At 59.7% G+C, this 17,946-nt stretch overlaps 3 protein-coding genes across 5 annotated transcripts in view; 1 reads left to right on the forward strand and 2 right to left on the reverse strand.

Moving 5' to 3' along the window:
- Positions 1–375: 375 nt before the first annotated feature.
- Positions 376–2,839, reverse strand: DNAJC30 (DnaJ heat shock protein family (Hsp40) member C30). Its single transcript, XM_051809344.1, has one exon. The coding sequence runs from the start codon at positions 2,782–2,784 to the stop codon at positions 2,158–2,160; it is 627 nt and encodes a 208-aa protein (XP_051665304.1). The 5' UTR covers positions 2,785–2,839; the 3' UTR covers positions 376–2,157.
- On the forward strand, positions 2,829–8,628 carry BUD23 (BUD23 rRNA methyltransferase and ribosome maturation factor). 2 transcript variants are annotated; one of them, XM_051809329.1, is made up of 12 exons: positions 2,829–3,136; positions 3,253–3,290; positions 3,538–3,633; positions 3,817–3,899; positions 3,994–4,090; positions 5,160–5,256; positions 5,525–5,575; positions 6,074–6,159; positions 6,371–6,416; positions 6,973–7,031; positions 8,025–8,114; positions 8,239–8,628. In XM_051809329.1, exons 1-12 carry the CDS (start codon positions 3,089–3,091, stop codon positions 8,291–8,293), a joined length of 846 nt encoding a protein of 281 aa, XP_051665289.1. In that variant the 5' UTR covers positions 2,829–3,088; the 3' UTR covers positions 8,294–8,628. The 2 variants fall into 2 exon arrangements, with proteins under 2 accessions (XP_051665289.1, XP_051665290.1); XM_051809330.1 differs by lacking the exons at positions 6,973–7,031; positions 8,025–8,114; positions 8,239–8,628 and adding an exon at positions 6,568–6,951.
- A 284-nt stretch (positions 8,629–8,912) lies between these two features.
- Positions 8,913–17,946, reverse strand: part of STX1A (syntaxin 1A) — a 65,709-nt gene continuing 56,675 nt past the window's right edge. Inside the window, exons 7-10 of one of the 2 annotated variants that reach the window (XR_007908019.1) lie at positions 14,832–14,905; positions 14,442–14,579; positions 12,718–12,934; positions 8,913–12,059 (exon numbers count right to left, since the gene is read on the reverse strand). Coding sequence is in view for 1 of the 2 variants with exons in the window: in XM_051809327.1 (XP_051665287.1) it covers positions 11,982–12,059; positions 12,718–12,828; positions 14,442–14,579; positions 14,832–14,905 (401 nt within the window). In the remaining variant the exon portion in view is untranslated. The remainder of the gene's footprint in view (positions 12,060–12,717; positions 12,935–14,441; positions 14,580–14,831; positions 14,906–17,946) is intronic. The other variant, XM_051809327.1, reaches the window with a different exon arrangement.

Here is a 17,946-nt window from a genome sequence, read left to right on the forward strand (position 1 = left end):
GACAATAATGCAACGAGAGTATTGACACAAGGAGAGGAAGGGGCAGAACCGTGTGTGTGTGTCTGTGTGTTTGGACCAGCTCCAGCCACTTTGTGCCCAAGCTCCTGAAATCCTTCCTGGAGCAGAGGAGCAGTCAGGCCTGACCAGGGCAAAGGTGACACTGGGGAGAAGTTTTAGGGCACCCTGCATGCCATGCTTCCCCAGGGAGGTCACCCTGCCCCACTCACTGCAGGCTGCCCACCCTTCCCAGCACAGGAACCAGCTCCCCATCCTCTTCTTTACCAGCTGCAGTCAGGATGTGAAACACCCACCTGTCCTCACTCCTGTTTTCCAGCAAGTGCAAGGAATATTTACCACCCAGAACCACCAAAAGAATTATGGCTGGATGCCTTTAATGTTCAAGATACATCACGGTGACCTGAGGAAGAACCAGTAGTAGGAACTGCTCAAACCACCTGTTTGGGTAGGAGCTAGAGAGGTGCTCCCTAGTGCCCACTGCTTCCCATGGACACCTCTAGCTTTTCCAGCCTGGAAAAGAATGTTTTCTGACAAACTTTGTCAGAAGAGCCACCTCTGATCTTTCCAGTGATTTGGTTTACAGCACGACAATGAGCATGAAAACACATCAGCATGTGCCAGAGCCACAACTCTGGAGACTTTCCCTCTGTAACTTGTGAACATTGGGCTCCTGCTTTTCCCACACTGATGCTTCAGCACTGTAATGCCACACAGAGGGATGGGCTGACAACCACGAGAGGACCCTGGAAAGCTCTCTCTGTCCCTGGGCTAAATTTACTCCAAGCACACAGCAACCTCTGGAGTGTGGCTGAAAGTGGCACAAGGCTCTCCAGAACAGGCAGAGAGCAATCCTAGACAGCAGGACGTGGTGCTTCCTGCTGTGACGCTGCCTCAGGCTCCGATCAGGATCACAGAACTCCACAGTGGAAAACACAGGGAATTTGCTTTTAACATTCTTGTGCTGGGACAAAACATGACCCAGGCTCTGGGTTATAAGATAACGAGGGCTGGGCTCCTGCACACCCCACACAAAGTCTTTGGCACACTCAGGTCACTGCTGTGAAGCTTCTCTCCCTCCAGGCAGCAGCAGCACAGCACAGGTGAAACCATCACAACAAGGAGAGAGAGAAGCTTCTGAGAGATCTTCAGTTCTTAAAACACTTCAGTATTTAAATAGGCAAGTACTCTCATGTGCAAATGATGCTCAGATATGCGTAAAACACAGCTAATGGCACTTGGTGCTCCCAGCTGCACCCCTCCCAAAGGCCTCAGAGGGAGGGGCTTGTGCAAAGTTCCTGGCAGGCCCTGGACGGGACAGAGAACTTCAGACATGGAAGTGTTTTGGGGAGCACTTCCAGACAATGTCACATGCTGACCAGGACGTGAGCCACCACAGACCCAGGTTTCATCCTTCCAGGCCAAGTCTGAAGCCAACACTTCTGTACTCACCACCCTGAGCAGGGTCAGACAAGGGCAGTGAGGCAGTTTGGACATCAACGTTCCTAAAATCCCACAGAGATGTAGTACCAGCAGGTGTGACAGCACAGAGGTGGCAGGTCTGGGATTAGCAGAAACCACAGAGCCACACGTGAGCACGGGTGAGCGCAGCCCTGAACACACACAGCACACACCACCCTCTGACAGCCTTTAATCTCTGCTGCAGCTCATAACAGGCACCTGGGGCACACCAAGGTCACACAGCTGTGCCAAAGGAGGGGACACGGCCCGGTCCAACGTCCAGGAGCCATGTTTACCTGGCAGGCCCTGTGTCTGCAGGTGGTATCAGCTGAGGGGGCACATCAGAGCCTGTGGGGCTCTTGTACCACCTCTGCAAGGTCACGCTGGTGGCACAGCACAGGCTGTGGAGCAGGGCCCACAGAGGGCATCCAGAGGTCACACCAATCCCACATCCTGTGCCGGCCAGGGGCACTCTGTGTCTGAAGGTCACACTGGCAGAGGAGCCAGGTCACAGCCCACGGAGTCTACTGGTCATGTACCGTCCCTAGAGGTCACACCGGCAGAGTGAAATGTCACGGCCCGACAGCAGACACACGGTGTTTGCCAACTGTAGGTGCAGGGGGCACCCCCAGCCCTCTGCCGAGCCCCCCGGTGAGACCGGGGAGCTGGGGCGCCCCGCCGTCACTTGAGGCCGTAGATGATGGCAATGCCCATGAAAAAGATGAGCCCCAGCGACAGGTTGGAGAGAGCCCTGACGCGCCCCTGCTCCGCGGCCTCCTCCCGGCGGAGCCGCAGCTGCTCCCGCCGCGCCCGCAGCAGCTGCTCCCGCTCCAGCTGCTCCCCGTAGTGCGCTCGGTAGAAAGCGTCGAAGTTGAAGGGCGGCGGGACGGGCCCGGGGCGGGCGGCGGGGGCGCGGGGCGGCGGCGGGGCGGCGCTGGCGGCGGGCGGGCGGCCCGCGGGCCGGGGGGCATCGCGCAGCTCCTCGGCGCTGAGCAGCCCGCGGTCGTACTTGCGGCGGAGCGCGGCGCTGCCCAGCACCCGGTAGGCCTCGCTGACGGCGGCGAAGCGCGCGGCGGCGGCCGCGCTGCCGGCGTTGCGGTCGGGGTGGTAGCGGAACGACTGCTCGTAGTACGCCGTCTTGATCTGCGCCGCCGTGGCCGTGCGCGGCACGCCCAGCACCTCGTAGAGGTCGCGGCGCGGCCGCGGGGCCCCGGAGCCGCCCGTGTGCGCGGAGCGGGAGGGCGGCGGCGGCGGCAGAGCCGCGGGGAGGAGGAGCCGCCGCAGCCGCCCGAGCGCCGCCGGCTCCATTGGGGCCTCTCAACGCCCGCCCGCGGCCGCCATCGTGCCCGCCGCGGCGCGCGGCACTGACGTCACGGGGGGGCGCGGCCAGGGGCGGTGATGTCACTCGGAGGCGTGTCCGGCGGGACGGTGACGTCATGCAGATGCATGACCGGCAAAACGGTGACGTCACGCGGGATGAGCAGCGAGACAGTGACGTCACGGAGAGGCATGACCATCTAGGCGGTGACGTCACGCGGAGGAGTGATCAACGAAGCGGTGACGTCAGGCGGCGTCGCGGCGCGCGGCAGTGACGTCACGCGGAGGCGGCAGCATGGCGGGCAGCGGGCGCCGGCCCGAGCACCGCGGGCCGCCCGAGCTGGTGAGCGGCGGGACTGGAGGGAGGGAGCGGGGGGGAACCGGACTCCTTCTGGAGCTCCCTCCGGGGTCCCTCCCGGGGTTCTGGGCCTCACCGCCCCCGCCGCTCTCTCGTTGCAGTTCTACGACGAGGCCGAGGCGCGCAAGTACACGCAGAAGTACGGCGGGACCGGGGCTGCGGTGCCGGCAGGGACCCGCGGTGGTCCGGGCGGGGGGGTCTCGTCATGGGGCGGGCACCGTGGCTGGGGAGAATCGGGCCTGGATCCTGCTGGGGTCGGGGGGGCCCGGCCCTGCCGTGAGGCATCGGCGGGGTGGGAGGGGAGGGCAGGGGAGGGGGTCACATCCTGCCATGGGAGGGTGCGAGGAGGCCTCGCCTGTCGCCCGTGCTCCCTCCCTGTCTCGCAGTTCTCGGGTAGTGGAGATCCAGTCGCAGATGTCGGAGCGCGCCGTGGAGCTGCTGGGGCTGCCCGAGGACCGGCCGTGCCTCCTGCTGGACGTGGGGTGAGCCCGGTGCAGTGGCACACACCGAGTGCCTGGGGCCGGGGGAGGGTGGGAGGGGTGCGTTGTGGTGGGTGTCTCTTGTGAGCTGAAGAAGAGGGATGGGCTGCTGCAGCGTTGTGTCTGGGCAGCAGCACCCTCAGACCAGCCCGGTGAACTCTGCGCTTTCCCTGCTCCTCCCTCCAGCTGCGGGTCAGGGCTGAGCGGGGATTACATCTCTGAGGAGGGGCACTACTGGATTGGCATGGACATCAGCCCTGCCATGCTGGGTGAGCAGACCCTCCTCCCCTGGCACACCCACCTCGCCTCAGAGGTCCCCGAAGGCAGGAGCTGGTTGCCTGAGCCGTGCTCTGTTCTCTGCAGATGTGGCTGTGGAGAGGGAGGTGGAAGGAGACCTGCTCCTGGCAGATGTGGGTCACGGCATTCCCTTCAGGCCTGGCATGTTTGACGGCTGTATCAGGTGAGTCTGTGCCCATAACTGAGCTCTCCTGGTGCTCTACAGAACTGCACAGCACACGTGGTGCATGTCTGGTGCATCACAGGTGGGCAGCACTGCCCTTGTCAGCTGCTCTTTGCTCCCTGTGCTACTTGGCTCCATCACTCTGGGGCAAACCTCCAAGGTTTTGGGTGGTAGAAGCAGCAGCTCCTGTCAGCTGTTTCTCAAGCACCTTTTGTGCTGGTGAGCTTGGAATTTTGTTGAAGGAAATAAAATGGGGGATATTGTCAGGAGGGCTGAGACCTGCACCAACGAGGAGAACAAAGTGTGTCTGTAGTGTTGCTCAGCAAGGTCAGTCCCTGGATCAAGGGTTTGATGGTTGGTTTTGGGATGGAGGGGACAGAAGCACTTTTCTGCTTAGAGAATAGCTCAGGAAGGTGCTGGGAAGGAGCAGGGACTGTCCATTGCTGATCCAAAAGCTCTGGTTGGGATTGCTCATTGGGAAAACCTGCTTGGCCAGGCAAGGGTCACAGCTGAGCTCTTGAGTTATCATCAGGAGTTTGTAGTGATAGGATAAGGAGTGATGGGTCCAAACTGAAGGAGAGGAAATGGAGGTGACATATACAGCAGGAATTCTTCCCTGTGAGGGTGGGGAGGCCCTAGCCCAGGTTGCCCAGAGAAGCTGTGGCTGCCCCATCCCTGGAAGTGTCCAAGGCCAGGTTGGATGGGGCTTGGAGCAGCCTGATCTGGTGGAAGGTGTCCCTGCCCATGACAGGGGCTGGAATGATCTTACTCTCAACCAACCCAAACCATTCCATGATCCTAAGATTTGAGCACCTGGCTTAAAGGGGATGCTTGGTGATGCTTTTGGCCTTGAATAACTACTGCACCTTGTTGGGATTTGGCGTAGTGAGTCTCCAGAGGGGTTTGTGTAACTGCAAAACAGAAGGCAAAGCTACATGAAGGAAATAAAATAATTTCCCTGAGGCCCAGCACGTGCTTGATGCTGGAATTCAGCTCAAAGGGAGGTGACAGGCTCTGGGAAGGAACTGATGACTCAGTGTCCTGGGGGGGGTCTTGTTTTGCTCCTCAGTATTTCTGCAGTGCAGTGGCTCTGTAACGCTGACAAGAAATCACACAGCCCCCCCAAACGCCTCTACAGATTCTTCTCCACTCTTTACACTGCCCTGGTAAGTGCCACACTCTCCCTGCCAGGCCTCTTCTGCTCTTGCCTCCTTGCTCATGCCTTTTAGCAAGATATTTTAGGTCAGGTGTTTTAAGTAAATGCTGCTCTGAGGCAGGACTGGCAGGAGCACCCACTGCCTTCTGTGATCCCTCATGGCTCACTGGCTCTGGGAGGTTTTGGGGAGGGGGGAGCTCGTGTCTGGGGCAGGGATGGGGTGACCAAAGGGGTTGTCTGCACTGACACAGGTTTGTGACCAGCTTTATTTCCTGTAGGCCCGAGGATCCCGAGCCGTGCTGCAGCTGTACCCCGAGAACTCAGAGCAGGTACAGGCCATCAGTCAGCAGGGAGGGGGTGTGGGTGCTGTTTGGGGCTCTGAGTGCATCATGTTCCTCCACATCAGCTCTGTGTCTCTGTCCTTCCTGCCAGCTGGAAGGCTCCTCGAGAGCTCAGAGAAATAACCTGTAAGGAGAATACCCTGTGCAATTTCTGTTGCTTTGTAGATTTTCTTGGGCTGAGCCTTAAAATCAAAAGTGGCAGGACACCATCTGAACCTGCTGTCCTAGATTTTCTCCTGTGTGTCTGGGCTATAGTCACCAGCACTGCACTGTAACTCCCCAGGGCTGGAAAATCCAGCTCAGTATCCCTTTCCAAGAGAGTTAACCCAGGGTAGACTGAGGAGCAGGGAGAACCAAACAAAGGCAGGGAACTGGTGTCTGGATGCATCTTGGGGATGCACAGTCAGCTGTGGTCCTCCCAGAGGTATCCTGGGCATTCCTGGGGGATCACTGCTAATTAATTCTTGCACATGCTTCTCTTTCTAGCTGGAGCTCATCACAGCCCAAGCCATGAGAGCTGGATTTACTGGGGGAATGGTGGTCGATTACCCCAACAGTGCCAAAGCCAAGAAGTGAGTCCTGGGTCTCTGTGGGTGTGGTTGGGCTGAGGCTTGGGTTTAGCAGTGGTTTTTCTTTTTTCCTCAAGCTGTTCTTTCTCTGATAGAGTCCTAGACAGAGGTTACAGCTTAAATCTGATTCTCTTATAAACCATCCCAGTCTTGCTTGGGACTGAGCCCCACATGCTGAATCCCACCTTCGTGCTCTTTATTCTTGTTCTTTCAGGTTCTTCCTTTGTCTCTTTGTGGGTGCATCTGGCACGTTACCAAAGGTGAGGAGCTCCAGGAGGCAGCAGAGCTGCTGTCCTGGCTGCTGGGTGATGTGGAAGAGCTGTGGGCAGAGTGGGAGCCAGGTAGCTCTGCGTGGGTAGATGTGACTTCATGTATACATTTGCTGCCAGTCACCAAGTCCTTCTATCATAGAATCATGGAATGGTTTGGCTTGGGAGGGACTTCAGCTCGTTCCACCCCTCTGCCATGGGCAGGGACACCTTCCACTAGCCCAGGTTGCTCCAAGCCCCATCCAGCCTGGCTTTGGACACTCCCAGGGATGGGGCAGCCACAGCTTCTCTGGGCAACCTGTGCCAGGGCCTCCCCACCCTCTGCAGGGAAGAATTTCTTCCCAGTATCCAATCTAGCCCTGCCCTCTTTCAGCTTAAAACTATTCCCCTGACTTGTGCTTTCTTTGGTACAATTTCTGGAAGACCAGTTTGTTCCTGCTCCACTCCTTCCCCTTGCAAATCCCTGTGTTCCCCTTAAGTCCGATGGTATGGCTGTCAGCTGTGTCTGCTCCAGAGGAGAGCACAACTTCCCAGTTTTGCTTTCCAGGGCCTTGGTACAGAGTGTGCTGATGAAGAGCTGCACCAGGCAAAGTTCACCAATGAGAGGTATTGTGTGGGGCTGAAGCTGCAGGTTTTCCTCAGCAAGGAGTGGGAAAAGCTGGGTTTTACTGGGGACCACAGTGCTGCCGTGTGAGACGTAACGGGAGGGGAGGGACTGGGAGAACCTTTGGCAGCCCAGGTGGGCACTGCTTTATCTTCCCCAAGGGCCCAGACACAGGGAGCAGAACTGGTTAGTTTGGAGGGCTCTGCCATGGGGCTGTTGGTGCTTTCTGTCCAGCACTGGGCTCTCCAGCTGGGACCAGTGGTGTGGAAGTGGGAATATTTACAGGGATGGTAATGCCAAGCATGGAGGCAGGCTGCCTTGCCTGAATCCTGGTGTTCCCTTTTTCCTGCTGTCCAGTTCTTTGCTTGGCTCTGCTTAGCTGTGGCCTGAGGGGTTTCTCCTGCTGTCCAGGTCTCCTCCCATGGCAGTGGTGCAGGGAGGAGCCCCTCTTGCAGCCAGTGGGAGAGACAGAGAATAAAAACCAGAGGAAAGTCGTCGTGGTTGCCAGGAGCTTGTGGCTGCCATGTTTTCCTACCTCTTACACTGCTGTTCTCTGCTCACTTAGTCCGAGGGGTACCTCGTCTTGGAGGGCAGTAGCAGAACTGGGAAATTTTTGGGAAGCCAGAGACTTTGCCTTCTTGTTTGGAGTAGGGCAGGCAAGGGGAAGCTGGTTGTACTTGAGTCCGTAATCCCCCAAGATCCCAGAGCCCAGTGTGCTGCTGGTGTGTCAGGTATGGCACAGGGGGCCTGCTGCAGTCTGTAAAGGGTCAATATCCCTCAGCTCAGAGCCTGGGCTGGAAGCAACCTTCTTCTCCAGCTTTCTGGAGCTGGACCATTTGGCATCTGCCCCACAGCTGTCTGAGCTTCTCATCCAAGGCTGGTGGGAGGGGAACTCGCTGCTTTTGTGACCCAGTTCTGGGTGACAATCCTCTGGGGCAGAGAACTGTGCCCCCACAGCTCAGTTCCTCTCCAGCTGCTGTCTGCTCTCTCCGTAGGACACGGTTCAAAAACATCAAGGGCAAGTCTGTGAAGAAAAGCCGGGACTGGATCCTGGAGAAGAAGGAGCGTAGACGACGACAGGGCAAGTGAGTTCAGCTGAGGCTGGTCTGGCCTGCTGTCACCTGTCCAAACTCCTGCCCCAAGCCCTCTCCCTCCCCCCCCCAGGTGACCTGTGGGTGGTGCTGAGCTGCTCCCTGCTTTTCCCCACAGGGAGGTGCGAGCAGACACGAAATACACAGGTCGGAAGCGCCGCCCTCGCTTCTGAATTGCTCTGGACGCTGCTGCTCTGGAAGGTGGCATGTGGGTGCCTCCAGCGAGCCTCCTGTGGATGGCACAGGTGGGCACCCCAGGCCTGGGACTTGCTGGGACAGATCATTGTGGCTCTTGATGGTGTAAACTGGCTCAGGTGCTGCCCAACAGCCAACTGCAAAGGTTCCAGCCCTTCTTGCCTGCTGAAGGTGGGAGTGGCAGACAGTGCTCTGGCCACTTGGTGTCTGCAATGCTGTCACTTACCTTCCTGAGTGCAACAAGCCAACTGAGCTCCAGGTCAGCCAGGACATGATATCCAGCCTCCTCACTAAAGAGTCAACGAGTTGGAGGTGTTTGCTGGTCTCCTGTGTCCTGCTTTCGTGCTGGGGAGTACTGGGAATATGGCACCTAGTTCCCTGCCAGCTTCCTCTCTGTCTGCAGGTAGGGAGTCAGGTACTGTAAAGCTGTGGATCCCATGAGGGCAAAGCTTCCTCCTGGCAGAAGTGTTATTCCTGGGGGCATTGCTCCTGAGGGTGCTTGGCATCCTGTTTGCTTTAATGCTCCCAGAGTACTGGGGCTGGCTGTACCCCGTCACCTCTTCCCTTCCCCTGAAACAGAGAGGTGCCAGCCAGAGCTTTACAGTTACAAATGTTTATTCTACATAAAAATTCCACAAAATGGGAAGCTGTTTTGCACCCAAAGCTTTGGGAGAAGAAAGGGAGGCTAGCAGGGAGGGAAAAGGGGGAAGGAGAAAAGAGGCAACATACAGTGTCATCCAGCCCAGTGAGACAGAGCAAGCCAGGGTCAAGATCCACATAGAAAACAAGGACACTTAGCTCACAGTACAGCAACAGTACAACTCCACGGGGGGCTCGGAAAGCCTTCAAGTACATTAATTACAAAAAAAACCAATCCCCAGTTCGAGTGCAAGCTGTGCGTGCCCCACACTGCTCGTGGAATACTGCATCGACACGCTCCCGGCGCGGGGAGGGCAGGTGGCACTTGGAACAGAGGTGGTGGAACCCAAAGGACAAGCGGGCGGAGGTTGGGAGGTTGGAAAGAAAAAAGTGAAATGTCTTCCCAAAGCACAACCACACTTGGTGATTTGGTCTGTACATGCAACAACAGGTAGGTAAAAAGGAACTGGACGGGGGCTTCCCGTAGTGCAGGGGTAATTATTGCACCAAAACACCCTCCCCTCACAGCGAGGACAGTGTGAGCCTGCCTGTGGGGCAGCAGTGGCAGCCTGCTCCTCGCCTCCCTCGCCTCGGAGCCTGGCTGTGCCACGGCCTGCAGGATCCCAGCAAAGTGCCAGCGGCCCAGACTGCCCCCGCCCGGCTCCTGCTGCTGAGGGGCTGCTGGCAGTGGTGGTGCCAACAAGGAAGGAGCAAGGACCAGAATTCCTCTTGTGCCTTGACGGGGGTGCCACAGCCCTGATGTCAGGTGAGCATGTGCCATAAAAGCCGCTGCTTGGAAGAAAAAAAAAAGTCACCTTGTGCTAGCAGTGGGCGTAGCTGCACGGCGGGAGCCTGCGAGGAGGATTTTCCTGCCTGCCCAGTGTTATTGCTTCCCGGAGGAGGGGCCCGAGGCTCTCGCTGGCCCGGCAGAGCAAGCACAGGCAGCCGTGGCAGGGAGCTGCACGGGGGCAGGAGCACGGGCACTCGGCATCGCCTCCAGGTCCCTTGCCTGCAGCCAGACATGTCCCCCCAGAGCAGGGACCTTGCCCGTGCCTCCCTCCTGCCCCTGCCTGCATGGCCCCGGTGCCCCAAGCCCTTTGGCCCACGCAGGCTGCAGTGCTGGAGCTCACATCCATTGGTGCAGGACCGTGAAAGGGGGCTCTGGCCTTGGATGTTCCCGTGGCCGCACCCCAAGGGGCTTGGGCTGGGCAGTGTGGGGGACCAGGCTGGACTCGCTTCCCAAGGGCGGCTGGATGCAACCGGGGGCTGTACAGTGGGACCTCGGGTGACAGTGGCAGGGAAGGAGCCGTGTCAGGGCTGCTGCTGGGCAGGGCTGGCCCTGGGGGATGCAGTGCTGTGTGGTTACAGCCACTGCCTTCCCCCCGCACCCATGGGCACCACACAACCAGTGCCTGAGCCACAGCACCCCGCCAGCTGCTGGAGCAGCCCTGCCCTGACCCTGGTGGGAGCAGGGAGGTGACACTGCCTGTGGCTGGAATACTGGCTGCCGTCAAGTGCCCCTTTTCTGCTACCAGCACTTGGGCTCACAACCCTGTTCCAGTGCATGGCAGTTAGCCTGGCCCCAAGTGCCTCCCCTGCTCGGGGCTCCTCTGGGGTGCTTTGGCATGTGCACGGGCCAGCTGGAGCCCTGGGCTCTCCGGAGGAAGGTGAGGGCAGAGCCCTGTCCCTGGCCCCAGGGAAATGGGCAGTGGCAGCACAGGACCCCTCTGAGCTGCCAGCAGGACCCCACAGCAGCTGCATCCATCTCCTGGGCGTGGCAGAGGTGCTCCCACAGCACCCCGGTGAGGGCAGGTGCCTCATGGGATGGCTGAGCAGAAGGGCGCTGTGCCAGGGGCAGGGGGGTGCCAGGAGGTGGCAAAGAGGCAGTCAGGCACTGGCCTGCTCAGGAGCTGGTTGGATAGGAGGAGGAAGGCTGCTACCCCTCGCTTGCAGGGGGGTGGATGCAGCAAGGGCTTCTCCTGGGACCACAACAGGAGAGAGCCCAACTGCCTCCAACCCCTGGCCTGTGTGGAGAAGCCAGAATGGAGCAGGCAGATGCTGCCAGGGGCTGTGGGCATCAGTGCCAGCCCCAAATCCCAGCAACAGAGCCCAGGCCTTGGGGCAGCAGGAACCAGGACCACTGTGTGCCAGGGCTGAGAGCAGAATGATGAGGCTCCGGTGCAGGGCGAGCGGACAGCAAAACTCACTTGGCCATAAACTACCTGTGCCATCCTGCCCTGCCAGGCCAGCAACCAGGTGCAGCACAGGTCCCTACATGGCCTGTCCCTGTCCCCAGGCAACTGTGATGGCCCCAAGCAGCAGCTGCTTATCCCACACTGCTCCATCAGGCACCCACCGCCCACAGCAGCACATCCAGCCCCTGGCACCTGCACCAGAGCGAGGGCTCTCCTGCGGAGGGGACAGCCCTGCCACTGGTGGAGTGACAGGAACGGAGCCCCAGAGCCAGGCACAGCCACAGGACAGGTAGGGCCAGGCAGAGCACACCCCTGGGGAAGGACCCCGGAGAGAAGCAGCCCAAGGGAAGGTGTTTGCAAGCACAGACAGACATGAGAGCTCTGGCTGGAGGTGATGAGGAAGCTGGGGAGGTTGACTGGGCACTGCACTCCCGAAGACCCCTTAACACCTGCCTTCTGTCCTTCCTCATCCTCAGCTGTCTCTAACACAGACTGCCCAGCACAGGAGGAGCAGCAGCGTCCCAAGGGCGCCTCTGTCCCCACCTGGTCCCAGCCGGCCCCCGGGGTGGAGCAGTGATGAGAGCTCGGGTTCCCCACTCCAGGGTCCCCCTCGTGCCCATCACCGTCCCCCTCCCCCCGCCTGCGCCCCGGGGCCGGCGCTCCCTCCACACAGACGCACCGCACCGCACACACAGCGTCACAAACAACCATGCATTAGAAACTGAAATGCTGCTGGGAGGCTCCGGGGCTGCGTGGGTCGCTCCGGTGTGGCTGCAGCCCCATGGCACGCGCGGCTCCGTCCATCGCACACAAACAGTCCCGTGGGGTGAGTTTAGCCGAAAATGCCGCCGAAGGTGGAGGCGATGACGATGCCCAGGATCACGCAGCAGATTATGATCATGATCTTCTTCTGCTCAGGTGTCCCGGTGGCAGCAGGGAGAGAGGGGAGAGGGGGTGGTGAGTGTTGGGGCAGGATGCACCCAGGAGCTGAGGTTGCAGTCTGCCCTTGTTCTGCTTTGCCCCTGGTGGGCTCTGAGCAGCATCATGGGAGCCAGAGGGGTCCTGGCTGCCCTGGGCAGGGATGAGCACCCCAGCTCCTGCTTCAGCCCTGGGCTGGCCAAACTGAGCTGGTGGCCCCTGGGTTCCTGTGCTGATACAGGACCGTGCTGGGAGCGGGACAGGCAGCTGGCACTGTGCTCAGTGTCTGAGCTGGACCACGCCTTTTCTCTACTTTTTTTTGGCAAGGGGCATGGCTCTCACAGGAGGCCTGGTCCAGGGGATCCACCCTGTCCCTTTTCCTCTCCCCAGGCAGCAGGCCTGCCCCATGGCTCATTGTCATCTTTCATGCAGCCTGTCCTGGGAGCTCTGCCTCAGCCGTGCCACCTGCAGGCCATGGGCTGCAGACAGTGGTGTGGGGTAACGCAGTGCCCAGGCACTTGCGAGGCTGTGCCACCCTGCCCGGGGCAGGCAGAGGGGCAGGCAGGCTGCCAGCAGAGCCCTGCCCCCGGGACAGAGGTGTCAGCAGTGCAGGCAGGGGCAGATGGGCCCCAGACAGAGCCGTGACTCACCCGTCTGGCTTTGCTCTGGTACTTCACCGCTTTTTTGGTGTCAGACACAGCCCTCTCCACGTAGTCCACCGAGTGCTCCACGTTGTACTCGATGCGGTCAATCATCTCTCCCTGCAGAGCGAGGACACAGCCCACGCGCCCGCGCGTGTGCCGGCGTGAGCTCCTTCCTGCTCCGCTGCTCCCCGGCACCGGGTGGGCACTGCCCTGCCCGGCAGCCCTGCGTGGAGAGAGAGGCTGTCAGCTGCCTGCAGGCTCTGGGTGCTCTGGGGTGGGAGCTCTGGATGGCGTGCCCTGTCCCAGAGGACCTCTGTGCACATCCCAGCAGGGACACAAGCAAGGGAGAGGGTCGAGGTGGTTCCCAGCCTGGTCCTGGCCTGGTGGCCACCCTGTCCAATATCTCAGGTGACACCAAAGCCACAACAGGGTCTACACGGACACCGCGCCGCATGCCGCAGAAACCGGAGGCTCAGCAGGGAGCAAGGACATCCCCAGCAGTGCCACACGGGATGCATGGCAGGGAGCAAGGACATCCCCAGCAGTGCCACACGGGATGCTCGGCAGGGAGCAAGGACATCCCCAGCAGTGCCACACGGGATGCTCACGAAACCACGCGAATGCAGGGACCACCACTCCAATCCACACAAGCGCTGCTGTGCTCCCTACTGCAGGGACGGGCTGGAGGTGTGGGCTCCTGTGGATGTGGGGACATGGGCTGGGGTGAGCTCCCCCAGCCTGTCCACCTCCTTTGACCCCATCCTGACTGTGCAGGGAAGCAGCCAAGTCCTGCAGCAGCTGGACAGGGCTGGCAGGGGCCAGTGGCTCAAAGCCCAGTGCCCTCCTGCATGGCACGGAGGTAACTGAAGCCGCAGAGCTGGGGGCTCATGGCCAGCAGGTCTGCAATGCCCGTTTCTCAACCTAATGCTGGAGAGCATGAGGAGGACAAGCCTTGAAGCCCAGGGTTGCTGTGGTGTTACCCCCCAAGCACTGATTCCACCAGCTGTTCCTTGCCTTGCCTAAAGGTGCTGCTTTCCTTTCCACCTGTGCTATTCCTGGGGCAGAGGACAGCTGCCAGCCCTGCTGCCAGCCTGGCATCCCTCTGCTCCCAGTGCTGGCAGCTCAGTGCCTCTCACCCCACAGGGCAAGGCAGGGTGCTGGCACTGACCAGCCCTTAGAGCAGGGCAAGGAACCACAAACCCCACACATCTGTCATGCAGGAGCAGCCATGCAGAGCAGAGCATGCAGCACCACGGGGCTCGGCCAGGGGGCCTTTACCTGCCACCGACGTCTCCTCAGGCCGTGGCAGCATGGCGGGCAAGAAGGGGGGTGAGCACAGACCCCGGAGCACGTACCCGGCTGAAGGGCCACGTGCCGTGGGCTGGCGGCACCTCGAGCTCACCCATCTGGGCCCGATGCTCAGGGGAGATGGAGAAATCTCCCCCTGCATGGCAGCCACCCCCACTGCCCTCCTCCAGAGCCCATCACCAAACCCCCCACCCCAGGCACGCAGCACCCCTGGCTGTGGGGGCACAGGGCGGGTGGCTCCAGCCCTGGGGAGCCCAGCTCAGCCCCACTGGGAGCCATGTCGGTCCTAGATGAGGTTTTTCCCTTCAGCACCCACCCAGGAAAGGGACCACTGTCCCCCAACCTCCCCCCCCACCGCAGGGACCCCCATCACCCTCCAGCTCCCCCGGGTGAGCAGCCCCTGGGCCGCAGCGTCTCCGTACCTGGCTCTCCACCAGCATGGCCATGTCCATGAACATGTCGTGCAGCTCTCGGATGCTGTTCTCCAGTTTGATGATCTCGCTGTGCCGTGTCTCGATCTCATTCAGTGCCTGCTTGGTGATGTTTGAATCCATGATGATCTGCAAAGGAGACAAGGCCGTTGAGCACCGTGTCGAGTCCCAGAGGGACGAGAAGGAGCTCCAGAGCCCTTCCAGCAACTCCAGCCAGGTGGTCTGCAGCAGAAAGCCAGGATGCAGGCTCTGCTCCAACAGCATCCTCAGGCCACACCCGAGCCCCTAGGGCCCCCTCCAGCACTATGGCCACTGTGGCAGCACATCCACCAGCCCATCCCCTGGGATAATGGGGCTGGCTCAGCTGCAGCCCATGCTTACCCCAGAGGAGAAGATGGCTGGGTTGCCGCTCTCCAGCATGTCCTCCAGCTCCTCGCTGGTGGTGGTCCTGCCAGCTGCAATGACACAACACGGGTCAGGGGGAGTCTTCTGTCCCCAACAGGAGTCCCATAGTCCCACCACAGGGCTCTGCTGGTTCCATGGCATCTCCCATGAGTGAAATGGAGCAAAGCTTCCAGCCCTAAGAGCACACCGGGCAGATCAAGGGGCTGCCCTCTCACTGCTCAGCTTTGACACCCCTCTTTTTAAGGGGACTGAGCTGCCAGCTTGGCTCAGCTCACCCAGGAAAGCCCATCTGTTCGTTCTGGTCATGCTGCTCGTTCCTGCTGGGCAGCCAGCAGCATCCAGCTGGTGGCTGTGAAGAAGGAAGGATGGAGAGCAGCAAGCCACAAGCAGGGATGCTCTTGGCAAACCCCATCCTAGGCCAGTTCGAGGCCACGAGGACAACAGGCTCAGCTGGGCTGCCCAAGTTTTGGCCCTGCTGCTGTGTAACAGAAGCCAAGCTCTGTCCTTCCCCCTGTGGCACAGCCCTTTGTGTCCCTGGGATGGGACCTCCATGGCTCCTACAGGAGCAATTCATCCCCACAGACATGCTCCACACTGCTACAGCGCAGAGATGCTGATCACTCCATGGATGGCACTGATCCCCACATCAACTGCGGTGTGTTCCTCAGGCTAACAGCCACATGGGACACGTGGAATTACACCTGAACAGATGGAGATGCTGGGCAAGGCACTGGGACTGCCCAGTGGGATGGGCAGGTGAGCAGCTCACCTGCAGAGAGGGCAGGTGACACCTCAACAGTGCGATGAGGAGCAAATGGGGCAGTTGGGCAGGAGGAGCTCATGAAGTGACTTCACCAAGCCCAATGAACCCAAAACCAGCAGGGCAGGGCTGGGGTCTGGTGCAGTGCTCCCCTGCACCACGCTGCCTGCAGCCAGTCATGCTGAAAGGGACAACAGCATCCTCCAAGATGAGTCCAGGGCACCTCGGGGTGGAGGAATGGCACAGATCCACAGGCACAGGGAGCCTCCTGTGTGAGGCTGGTCTTGACAGTTATGACCTGTTCATGCCCCCAAACCCCTGAGAAGCTGCTGTTTTGTGTCACAAGAACAACCTGAGCCTCGTCTGTGCCCCGTGGTAGCTCAGAGCTGCACATGAGGACTGAGCTCTGCCATTGTATGCTCAGGGCTCTCAGGATCTCAGAATTTCAGGATCAGTCACCCTCCCCACCTTCCCCAGCTCTGGGAAGGATCCACAGCCAGTTTTCAGCCACCATTACACGTTTTGAGGTGACAGAACATCACTACCACCAAGGGTGACCCGGGACACCTCTTGCCAGCCCTTCCTACCTGTTGGCTCCTCACTCTGGGCTGACACTGCCTTGCTTCCAGGAAGGGAGAACAAGGGCTCAAGTAGCACAAATTTACAAACCCTCATGTTGATGTGCCCAGCTCTGAGCAGTCACTGCCCGAGACAAGGAGCCAGGTGGGCTACTCGCTCTGCCCAGTGCAGGCCCTGGAGACAGCCCTGAGGGAAAGTGGTGGGCTCAGCTCCAGGGGATGCCACGTCTCTCATGGGCAGAAGTGGGATAGGATGCAGGATACATGTTCCCTTCCTGTCTCTCACCACCTCCTCACTGCCTCATTCCTCTAATGCAGAGCACAGGGCTGGTAACAGCTGCATCGAGGTGAAGGACGAGAGCAAAGACATCACATGGATTAACACCCAGCCAGGCAGTGCCAGCCTGGCCAAGGGCCATGGCTGGTCAGGAAGAACTTGCTTTAATGCTCAGCCAAAGCACAGGGCCCGGTGGCTGCACATCACCCACACATTGTCCAGCACAGCATCTGCCATAGAACCACATCACCAACCTGCAGGACCCCAGAGGGTTTCCCATGGAGGCTGCTGCCTCCTGGCCAGGTTTCCTGGTTTGGAAAAGCTGTCATTAGCTCCTCCACAGCAATGAAATCAGCTCAAAGTGTGCTGGGTACCTGCCTGATCTGCTGCCCACATCACCACAGAGCCACAGCACAGCCATGAACTGGAGTGAAAGGATGGAGTCACTGCAAAGGGAGAGCAGCCTGGGGGAACTCTACTGCCCAGAAACTTGGCAAAACACTGGAAAATCCTGAGAATTGGACCTGTGCCTCCCCCAGAGAGCTCCAAGGTACATTTGCTTCTTACTTGGCAACTCTAGAAATTAAAGTTTCCTGGGGAGAAGCAGCCCTGCCAACAAGACAAGCAGCCCAGAGCTTGGTGGGAGCTGCAGCACATGGGGAGAAGCAACCTCAGCCCTGAGCTGGCAGGGAGAGAATGGCAAGAGAGAGTGCCCAGGGCCATTGGAAGCTCTGGGACAGGTGGACATGAAGCCACTGAGGAGAATTCCCACCTCAAGGCACAGCCTTTGGCCCTGCAGTGCCCACCTGGATGGAGTGACCATCCCCACGGACCAGCTCCCAGGGGATGGGGCAGTGGCCCCAGCAGGGTGTGAGGGAAGCTCCCAGGGAAGCCTCCAGTGGTACAGCTCTCCCCCACCACTCAGCTGATGCCAGTTTGCCCAATTCTGCACACAGATGGCCTATAAATAGGGAAGACTCGAGGCACCTCGAGGCTGCAGGAGTCCAACACACCGTGGCTGAATTAAAAGGGCTCAGCTGGGCTCCTCAGGCTGGCAATATCCGTCCTTCCAGTGGCAATATCCCTCCTTCCAGTGGCAATATCCCTCCTTCCAGCAGCAGGGCTGCACAAGCAACCACAGAGCCACAGCTGGGGCTCAGGCTGGACACACCGAGGCCAAGGCACCTTCCCAAGGCCTGGATCCTCTATCTGGAGCTGGCTTTTAAGCTCTCATCAGACTCAAATCCCTACAACTCATGGAGAGATTGATAGTGCTGTCCTGTCTGCCCACATGTGAGAGTCACTGATCCACTTGGCTGTCCCTCAGCTCAGACAGGTCTGGCACTGCCCAAGCTGGTGTCAGGATGAGAAGGTTTCTGCTACAAAAACCTGCCCAGCATGTCACAAAGTGCCAACAACCTCCCCGGCCCTCAGGGCCCTTCTGCTCATCCTGGGCAGGGGTGGCAGGGCCAGTGG

This window comes from Manacus candei, unplaced genomic scaffold (assembly GCF_025592945.1).
Source record: "Manacus candei isolate 608988 ecotype Guabito, Panama unplaced genomic scaffold, ASM2559294v1 h1tg000076l, whole genome shotgun sequence".
Lineage (NCBI taxonomy): Eukaryota > Metazoa > Chordata > Aves > Passeriformes > Pipridae > Manacus > Manacus candei.